Below are 10,430 nucleotides of genomic sequence, written 5' to 3'. Positions count from 1 at the left end.
CATGGGGGTAGCCTTTTTTATTTTACCCATAGTTAGGGATTTTTGAAAAAAATGAAAGATATATATATATATATATATATATTATTGTTTGGAAGTCACAATATGAGATAGCTTGTATTTATACAAACCCTCAAGGAGAAGTGTCATTTCTTGAGACAATTACAGGAGCACTTTTCTGTAAAATCACATTAAAATTGGTGTTACCCTAAATTAATTGGTTAAATGAATGAAAAGCATATAGGGCATAGGCATATAATTCTTATTCTGCATATCGGCAGAATTATGGGCTGGCTATTCATCACGCACTCCATAGGGCATGGGATTTGGACAGAATTATTTCTGAATTTGACTAAATCATTGCCATGAACTTGATTACTAATTGAAAAGAACCTTGTATGGATCTTTCTACCTTGGTTCATGATTATACAGATATTATTTTCTTGTAATTGTAGTCCTTAACAGATTTCGTTAGTTTGTAGGGGCTTTGTAAGGTGTTTATGGGGCCAACTAAAACATAAATATTCTGAAGAAACTTGGTTATTAATTATGGAATTTGGTACAAGCAATTTATTTAAGGCAAATCCAAGACCTGCCACACAAATTTTTATTTTTATTTATTTTTATTTTTTATTTTTTTAAGGAAAGAAAAAAGTACACACAATCTCATCCTACTATAATATTAAGATCAAGTGTAATCCAAAATAAGCTTCCATCACAGCATGGATGTAAATCCCTAAATAAGAAAAGCATGTAAAATCATAGGCACGTCACACACGTAATCTTGGACAAAGTTTTTTCTTTGCCTTATTTGGGCAGTTTTTATAATAATTTGACATAAATTCTATAAAAAAAAATTGATGGAAATCATTTGGTTTACATACTTTAATAAGGACAAGTGTGGATTCCAGTTAGCTCAACTAGTAAATTTTCTGATAGTTGTATAAGAGATCTGGGGTTCAATTCTCGCCTACACCAAAAACTGATTGGTATTTTACTTTCATGATAAAGAGCTATCATTAGAAACGAATGCCATAGGTTGAAACTCTCTCTAAAAAAAAATAGCAATTTATTTAAGGCAAATCCAAGACCTGCCACACATTTTTTTTTTTTTTTTTTTTTTTAAAGGAAAGAAAAAAGTACACACAATCTCATCCTACTATAATATTAAGATCAAGTGTAATCCAAATTAAGCTTCCATTGCAGCATGGATGTAAATCCCTGAATAAGAAAAGCATGTAAAATCATAGGCACGTCACACAAGTAATCTTGCACAAAGTTTTTTCTTATTGTCGAGACCTACACAAGGTAAAATAATAGCCATTAGGTTGAAAAATTAAAACCAATTCAAAAAAATAAATAGTTAGAGATATATCTAAATTGAAATTTTTTCACAAGCCTTTTAGTGAAAGTGTAGCATTCCTTAGCCCTGAAACATCCTTTGCAATCTTGCAATATTCACTATCATTGCCACGTAGAGCAAATCATTCAAGTTGCTTGTCGTCCGGAAATATAGATGTCTCCAAGAACGGTTCAACATCAAAGAGCCACAAACTCCCCAAACCCCACCATGAATCCAAGCCCCATACCAATATAAAGACATTTCAGGAATTCATCTTCATCTTCTTGATTGTTTTTACTACCACTTTTAGGTGACTCAGCATTTGGTTCCGCATCCCCTAGACACTTCAGTGTAAGTGGAGGGCCACATAGTTCAAGGTTGCCAATGAATCCAGAAGAGTTAATGGTCTGAATTTGAGTGCCTGTTGGAATTCTTCCCCACAATTTGTTATATGACAAGTTCAGAAAACTCAAAAATTTCAGATCAGCAATGCTAGCAGGAATTGAACCAAAAAGTTGATTTCTTGACAAATCTAGGGATTCTAACTGTTCCAAGCGACCAATCTCTTGAGGAATTGGTTCTGTCAACATGTTTCCTGCTAAGTTCAATGCTTTTAATTCTGTAAGGTTGAAAATCTCTGCTGAAATTTCTCCGGTTAATTTATTACTTGAGAGATCAATACTTCTCATCTCTCCAAAATTCTTTCCATAGACATAAGACTGTCCTTTCCAACTAACAATTGTGTTGAAAACATAACTGCTGCTGCCACCGGAAATAATTTTAAATGTAACTTGAGTGCCATCCATATATACATCACTAACTATATGAGTACGCATATTATTTGTATTTTTAAAACCCATGGTAGTCAAATTATAAAGGCATTGTGGAATATGTCCTGAAATATTATTTTGAGACAAGTCGAAAAATTGAATATGTGCTAACTGGCATAGTTGTAGCGGTATGCATCCATGAAACTTATTGGAGTGAAGGTTAAGAATGACCAAAGATGACAAGCTTTCTCCCACCCAAGCTGGTAGTTTTCCCGAAAATGAATTGTTTCTTAGGTTTATAAATGACAACATTGTGCAATTTTGTAATGACAATGGCAATTCTCCCAAGAAGTTGTTGTTGCTCAAATCTAATACCCTAAGATCTATCAAAGAGCCCATAGAGCTGGGAATTTGTCCAGACAAATTATTGCTGGCCAAATTTAGAATTATTAATTCTGACAATTGATCGAAACAGTCATCGAGGCCTCCAGATAGCTGGTTGTTTGAGAGATCAAGGTAAATCAAGGTTTTCACCAGACTCAAGCATAGAAAATTATTTAAAATCCCCCAAAACTTATTGTTGGAGAGATTTAAGAAAAACATGAAATTATTAAGTGGTTCATTTGGCAGCATGCCCCTAATTTGGTTGTAGGAGAGATTTATAGAAAGGGATGTAGTTTTGTTCCAAAACCACGAAGGGATGGTATCTGAAATTCCGTAATGGGAGATATCGAGGTAGAGAAAGATCTGTTGAGTACTTAACCATTTTGGAAAATCAGGACCCAAGTTACAAGATGACAAATCTAAGTTATCCAATTGGAAAGGGGGCACCCAATCATAGCTGAATTTTAAAGTCAAAGAATTATCAGATAACGACAACTCCCTTGAACAGGAAAGATTTGAAAAATGTTGTTCAGAGATTTCACCTGCCAAAAGATTGGAACCAAGTTGCAAACTCACTAGAACAGATAGGTTTCCGATGCTTTTAGGCACTGGTCCCTTCATTTGATTCCCATCTAAACTCAACAACTTTAATGAGTATTGCACACACCCAGACAAGTTAAGGATGAGCTCTGCCAGTTGTCCACTTAGTTTATTGTTCTCTATAGACAAAGTTTGTAAAGCACACATATTACCAAAGAATTTTGGAATGCCTCCTTCAAGTTGATTCTGATCAAGATAGAGAGTCTGAATAGAATTCATGTTACCGGAAGCATCTGGAATTGAACCTCCTAACTGATTATCAGAGAGTTCAATCCATTCCAAGCTAGTACTATAGTTGAACAACCACGGAAATATTGATTGAGTGACATGGTTAGTAGAAAGATCAATTCTAGTGAGAAATTTGGAAAAGTTGATCCGAGGGAGAGATGAGAGATCGGTGACAGGAGGAAGATCACACATTGCCGAGTTCAAGTTTGATAGTTTAGGGAGATGACTCAACTTCCAGCCAATCGTGAGCTACACTGAGATTTGTGGAACTTAGGTCAAGGTCTTTTATTGAAGACAGACGAGAAAGCCATTCAAGATTTTCAACAATTTTCAAATCATTATTATCGAGATGAAGATATTGCAAGTGTTAAATAACATTATTAGCAAATGCAATGTGTTATACCATGTTGTATATGTTAGAATGAATGCGGAAGAGGAAGCATAAAATGGGAACACCGAGAACACGAGGGTTACGTAGTTCAGCTTTGACGGCCTACATCCATGGAGGAATCCCTTAAGGGCTACATCTTTGTTGTATAAGAGTGTAGTACAATAACCTGTGTTACAATGAACCCTAACATGAGTATATATAGGCAACTAAACCCTAGACTACTAGTACAAGCAAGAATGGGCTTGGGCCTATTACATTGGGCTAATATGTCTAATATATATCTCTAACACTCCTCCTTCAAACTCAAGGTGGAAGCTCGATGAAAGCTTGGGGTTGGATAAGCATGAGAATATCACTTGAAGAATGCCTTTGAAGAAACCACGATGAAGAATATACCAATAAACCAATTTCAGAGCTTCAAATGAAGAAACGGAGTCCAAATTTGGAATCTACGCGAAAAATTAAGCAAGATAGGCCATTTTAGAAATTTTGACTTTGGTCAAAAGTCAAAGTTAACTGTCCAGGGTCAAAGTCAACGGTCAGTGCTTCACGGGCCAGATCCGAATGGTCCGAGTCGGGTCGGTCTTGTCAATGATCAGCTAGGTGACGTGGTGCTGATGAGGCGACACTGCTGACGTGGCTAGCGACGTGGCTGATGACGTGTTGATGACCTGGATTAGGGCTGACGTGGCAACGACTTGTGTGGTGCTAACGTGGCAAGATGACGTCAGGATGACATCAGCAATAGTCTTCAGGCACTTGTGGCGCGTGCGAGTATTCCACCAGGGCGTGGCTGGAACTCCGAAAGGCGCGTGCTAGCACGTGCGAGGGAGATTGATGCTCGGACTTCGGTGGTTCAGTAGATCGGCGAGCGATGAGGCCGTTATGGCAGCGCGTGTTGCTGGAGGAGGATCTGCTCCTGAGGAATCCGAGGCAGCGCGTGGAGAACTACGCCGAAATAGCGGCAGCGCGTGGAGGCGCGTGAGATGTTTTGGGGAGACCGACTTCCTGGGTTTTGATCGCGAGAGGCCGTGGAGCATGTCTGTATGGTTGGTTTCATCAGGTGAATCCTCAATTTGCACAGATCTTATATTGATATCACAGGTATGCTTGAGTTTGTGGATCTTGGACTCAGCACTGAGCCACGGTGGCTGCGAGATGTCGTGGAGTCTAAATCCAGCAGATAAGCATGCATGACTTCTGGTGGTGATGTGCACATGATATTCTTCTTTGCTTGCTAGAGATGTTTTGTTTGATGCCAAGAACGAAGTTTAGCTCTAATACCATGTTAAATAACATTATTAGCAAACGCAATGTGTTATACCATGTTGTATATGCTAGAGTGAATGCGGAAGAGGAAGCATAAAATGAGAACACCGAGAACACGAGGGTTACGTGGTTCAGCCTTGATGGCCTACATCCACGGAGGAATCCCTTAAGGGCTACATCTTTATTGTATAAGAGTGTAGTACAATAACCTGTATTATAATGAACCCTAACATGAATATATATATAGACAACTAAACCCTAGACTACTAGTACAAGCAAGAATGGGCTTGGGCCTATTACATTGGGCTAATATGTCTAATATATATCTCTAATAGCAAGAGTGAAAGGTTTCCAAATTGATGTGGAATTGGCCCACTGAGATTGGCCCTAGAGAGATTGAGGTATTTTAAGTTATCAAGTTATCGAGAGAACCGATAAACTTTGGAATGTGGCTTTGATTAAAATCATTACCATATAGATCAAGAGAAGTCAAATAAGGCAACTCAAGTAATGAAGGACTGATCATACCATGCAAACCATAAAAACCAAGGTGTAGCTCAATTACATGGCCTGTTTGGCTGTTGCAGTAAACTCCACCCCAATTGCAGCAATCCTTTCCATCTTCATTATCCCATGAAGAGAGCTTGCCGTAGCCATCAACAAAGCCTTTTTTGAACTTGAGGAGGGCTTGTCTCTCCTTCTCTATGCACAAAACGCTGCCATTTCCAACACCTGAAGTGAATCCAAGGGCTGGTTTCAAATGTAGGACATGGTATTTAAACCCGGACCGGACCGTACGGTCGGACCGAAAAACCCGTGAACCATTCATATTCACGGTCCATTTAAGGTTACGAACCGTTCCATGCGAAAAAATCATGGAACCGCCCGAACCGCGGTCCGACTGGCCGGTTCTGTGAACCGTGACTGGTTCTCACGGTTCAAGCGGGTGGGCTGTTTTAGCCTAAAACGGCGTCGTTTCGTCCTTTTTTTTTTTTTTTTTTTTCCCCCTTTTCCCTAATGCGGCGTCGTTTTGGGCAATACCTGAAGTTCAGGTCCTGAACTAGGCTGAAACGATTTCTAAACCTAGTCTTTCAAAACTCAAATCTCACTGCCTCTTCCTCACTCTCTCGTCCCTGCCTCTCCCTCATCGCCGCTGGATCCTCGTCGCCGTTGCAGCTCGCCATCGCAGCTCACGCATCGCCGATCTCGCCATCGTAGCTCACGCATCCCAGATCGCAGCTCAACTGTCGCAGCGCAGATCGCAGCTCACACATCGCCGTTCCGCCGTCGCAGCTCCCTCATTTCTCTCATGCTCATCGCCGTGTTACAATCAATTCCTTCACCGTCGACCAGCACACACATTTATCACGGCAAGTTTATTTCTTTGTTTTTCTTATTTTGATTTTTAGGCATTTAGAAAAACAAAAAAGTTTGTTAATATTATTTGATGTGCTATGATTCTTCCTTAAAGTCTAGCTTTTGAGATGGTATGCTGTAAATTATTGGCGAAATTACATATTGGAGCAATAGAGTGAATATTTGGTAGTGATGTTATGTTATTTTTACCTAAAAATTAAAGAAATTTAGGTTCACTTCTTGTATACAAATGGCTGTATATGGTGACACAAAATCATTCAATCAGTGAGATGTTGGTGCTGCTGAATTTTGATTAGGCATATGAATTAACTGGATAATTAGTGATAACAATCCTTAATTTTTGGGACAGGAATTCCTCAACCATCTAAGTAAGGATTCGAATAAGCATCTGTTGTGTACTTTTAAATTTTTAATCAGATTATAACTAGAAAGGACAAAAGAATTTTGGTATGAAAAATATCCAAGGTTGCTGGCTTAATGTGTAACTGTCTAAGGTAGCAATAGAAATGCTAAGGCATGATAATTCTTTGACTCTTTGGTTAATTTGACTGTGTATAAAGTTGTGATTCTTTGACTATATGTATTTCAAAAATTGATGGGTCTGTGCGTGTTTGATTGGTTGTTTAGTCTTTTAGATTAAAATGGAAACAGAGACCGGGTCTACTCCATGACATGAAGTTGATTCCAATGCAATGGAGTCTAGTTCAAGAGTAAGGGAAAAGGTTGATCCAGCTTGGGAACATTTTAGCCTTGGTAAGGATGAGAAGGGACGGAATACTTTTACATGTGTGTATTGTAGGCAAACATATAAAGGTGGGGGAATTAATAGGATGAAACGACACCTTGCGGGGATAAAAGGTGATATTGGATCGTGTAAAAAGGTTTCTCATGATGTGAGATACCAAATGTTGGAATATTTGAAAGAGTTTGAGTTGAAGAAAAAAGCTGAGAAACAACGTAAAGAAGAAATGTTTAGTGTGCCTTCCACAAATAGTGATATACAAGAAGATGAAGATGTTCAAGAAGTGTTTAGTAGTGGGTTGCCTAAAAAATCTGTTTTAGGTAAAAGAAAAGTTACAAGCTCAGTAGATAATTACTTTGCTCCAAGAACTACCTCAGGAGCTCAACCTGGTCTTAAAAGTGTGTTCCAAAGCAAAGAGAGGGTGAGGCAAGCTGATATGGCTATTGCAAGGTTTTTGTATGACAATTGCCTTTCTTTTAATGTAGTGAATTCAGTGTACTACCAAAAGATGATTGATGCCATAGCTGCTGCTGGTCCTGGTTACAAAGGTCCATCTTATCATGCTATACGGGTCCCTTTGTTGAGGGATCAAAAGAAAGAGGTTCAGTTGTTGGTTGAGTCACAACGTAGGCATTGGGCAGAAGTTGGATGTACACTTATGGCTGATGGTTGGACAGATACTAGACATAGGTCATTGATTAATTTCCTTGTTTATTGTCCTAGGGGAATGGTATTTGTAAAATCAGTTGATGCCTCAGATATTGTGAAGAGTACTAGAAACTTGTTTAAATTGTTTGATGAAGTAGTTACATGGGTTGGTCCAAAAAACATAGTTCACATGGTTACTGATAATGCTTCCAATTATGTATCTGCTGGTAAATTGTTGTGTGAAAAGTATAAAACTATTAGTTGGTCTCCTTGTGCAGCACATTGCCTGAATCTTGTGCTGCAGGATATGGGAGACATGCCTCATGTGGAGAGACTCAAAAGCCGTGCAACCAAAGTTACAGTTTTTGTTTATAATCATGTGGCTTTGATTGCTTGGTTGAGGAAGAGACCTGGTTGGACAGATATTGTACGCATGGGAGCAACAAGATTTGCTACTACTTTCCTTTCATTTGGAAGCCTTCATGTGCATAAGCATGACTTGCAAGCCTTAGTGACTAGCAAGTTCTTTGTGAACAATAGATTGGCAAGAGAGTCAAAGGCAAAAGAAGTAGTTTCTATCATTTTGGATAATTCTTTTTGGGATGATATTAATGTTCTTGTCAAGATTTCATCGCCACTTATCCGTTTGTTACGGATTGTTGATTCTGATCAAAGGCCTGCAATAGGATATGTGTATGAGGGCATGCATAGAGCACGGTTGGGAATTAAGAAGATCTTCCGAATGAAGAAGCACTTGTACAAGCCATACACCTCAATTATAAAAAACCGTTGGGACAAACATTTGCGTAAAGATCTTCATGCTGCTGCATATTGGTTAAATCCCGCTTTTCAATATGATGAGGAGAATTTTTGTCGGAAACCAGCAGTAAATATGGCTGTTTTGGACTACATTGGGACAAAATATGATGGTGACAAAGAGAAAGTAATTAAGGAAACTCAATATTTTCGAGACCGTATTGGGAGCTTTGATAGAGATCTCACATTGTCAACAAGCACGACCACTCATCCAGGTGAGAAGTAATTAGTTTACTTTAATACTATAAACAAATCTTAGTTTTTTTGTTCATGTTGAAAGTTAGTTTTGTTATTATAGTTAGAAACTTAGAATAACTGAAGTGATTATTCAATTGAAAGTTTGTTTGTTTATGTTGATTAATATTAGATTACGTTGTGTTATGAAAATCAGATGAATGGTGGAAGTTGTGGGGTGCTGATGCTCCAAACTTGCAAAAATTGGCAATTAGAATCCTTAGCCAAACTTCCGCCTCTTTTGGATGTGAGCGTTGTTGGAGTTTATTTGACCAAATACATTCTAAGAGGAGAAATAGGTTGGAGCATCAAAGGCTCAATGATCTTGTGTTTGTTCATCATAACTTGCGATTGAAACATAGGTAACTAAATGTTATATCTTGTCATTATATTAATTTTTAAGAAGTCATTTATATAATGTAATTGTTAGTTACTAGTTATGTTCAAATTCCAATAATGAGCATGACATTTTATGATGCAGGCTTTATAACAAAAAGTTTAATTTTGACCCCATTGATTATGCAAGTATCGACAAAACTGATTTTTGGGTATATGTGGAAGAGGAAGACCCATACCTTAATTATGAAGAGTTGGAGAATGCAATTTATGAAGAGGGTGCATATCCAGCAGAGCCTTCTTCTAATATTGAAGGTTAGTTTATATGTAAACAATTTGATAACCTATAATGATTTTTCTTTTATTTTTTTCAAACTTGTGTAAACATTATAATGATTTTTCTTTTTATTTTGTTCAAACTTGTGTGTAGAATCTGTAGATGATAGCAGTGAGGTTGAAGGAATTGAGTTGGGAACATTTGGACAGCCTATTAGCCCTCCTCCTGGATTTTCAGGGAATGATGATGAGCATGCTAACTTTCATGACATTGATGATTTATCATCATAGTAATTATGTTTGAACTTTGAAGTTCTATTTTGTGTTTTAGAGATAATTTCTATATCTTTTTGTAAGACATAATGTGTAACTTGGAGTTTGAAGTTTTGTTGTTGTTTTTTAGAAGTAAATTTTATGTATTTTTGTAAGAAACAATGTGTAGTTGTGTACTGTAACTTGTAGGCTTGTTTATGTATTTTTATTTTGTAGTTTTAAGTTTTATGGATTACATTTACTTTTAGGTCTTCTTGTGCATTTGTAATAGAAGCAGTAATATAGAACAATGCCTCAAAACATCAGCAGTTGCTTATATAATGCAGTGTTCTTTAAATGGTTATATTCTACAGATTCAAGATAATATCAGATCTCTATTCTATCATAGTAAAGTTTTTATCATCTTGACTTGTTTTTCTTTTTCCCCAATACGTCACATAATCTTTGTCTTTCAATATCATTTTGATTTTGCATGGGCTTATATACTTTTGGACTTGTATCATTGCCTTTTGTTGTGCTATCCACTTCAGTTTCATTTTTATTTTTTTGGGGTCAATTTATTCTTTAATGATCCCTTTTCATGGATATGTTGTTCAAGTTGCAAAAGATAGTGCTAATGTCATTATATTGGATGAAAACTTTATGACTATTTTAGCTAATTTTTCTAAATTTTATTAATTTAATGTTTTTATATATATTTAAAATAATTATTAAATTAATTATGACGTCATCACGGTTCGACCCCGG

At 37.2% G+C, this 10,430-nt stretch overlaps 2 protein-coding genes across 2 annotated transcripts; one reads left to right on the top strand and one right to left on the bottom strand.

Annotated features, from left to right (window-relative positions):
• Positions 1–1,536: 1,536 nt before the first annotated feature.
• On the bottom strand, positions 1,537–3,513 carry LOC112023808 (receptor-like protein EIX2). The gene has a single exon (XM_024056430.1). The coding sequence runs from the start codon at positions 3,511–3,513 to the stop codon at positions 1,537–1,539; it is 1,977 nt and encodes a 658-aa protein (XP_023912198.1).
• Positions 3,514–7,050: 3,537 nt separating this feature from the next.
• On the top strand, positions 7,051–9,701 carry LOC112030670 (uncharacterized). Its single transcript, XM_065782146.1, has 4 exons — positions 7,051–8,779; positions 8,956–9,160; positions 9,280–9,449; positions 9,565–9,701. The coding sequence occupies exons 1-4, from the start codon at positions 7,051–7,053 to the stop codon at positions 9,699–9,701; spliced, it is 2,241 nt and encodes a 746-aa protein (XP_065638218.1).
• The last annotated feature ends 729 nt before the right edge of the window (positions 9,702–10,430 follow it).

This window comes from Quercus suber, unplaced genomic scaffold (genome assembly GCF_002906115.3).
Source record: "Quercus suber isolate HL8 unplaced genomic scaffold, Cork oak 2.0 scaffold_291, whole genome shotgun sequence".
NCBI classification, from domain to species: Eukaryota; Viridiplantae; Streptophyta; class Magnoliopsida; order Fagales; family Fagaceae; genus Quercus; species Quercus suber.
The sequence above is the reverse complement of the archived record's forward strand: the minus strand, read 5'-3'. Positions and strand labels throughout refer to the sequence as shown.

What these genes read in the sequence shown, in the direction of transcription:
- LOC112023808 (XM_024056430.1), bottom strand. Translation starts at nt 3,513, where the DNA reads ATGTGTGATCTTCCTCCTGTCACCGATCTCTCATCTCTCCCTCGGATC.
- LOC112030670 (XM_065782146.1), top strand. Translation starts at nt 7,051, where the DNA reads ATGGAGTCTAGTTCAAGAGTAAGGGAAAAGGTTGATCCAGCTTGGGAA. An exon ending in AACTTGCGATTGAAACATAG is followed by an intron (nt 9,161 to 9,279) that starts GTAACTAAATGT and finishes TTTATGATGCAG; the next exon opens with GCTTTATAACAAAAAGTTTA. An exon ending in GCCTTCTTCTAATATTGAAG is followed by an intron (nt 9,450 to 9,564) that starts GTTAGTTTATAT and finishes ACTTGTGTGTAG; the next exon opens with AATCTGTAGATGATAGCAGT.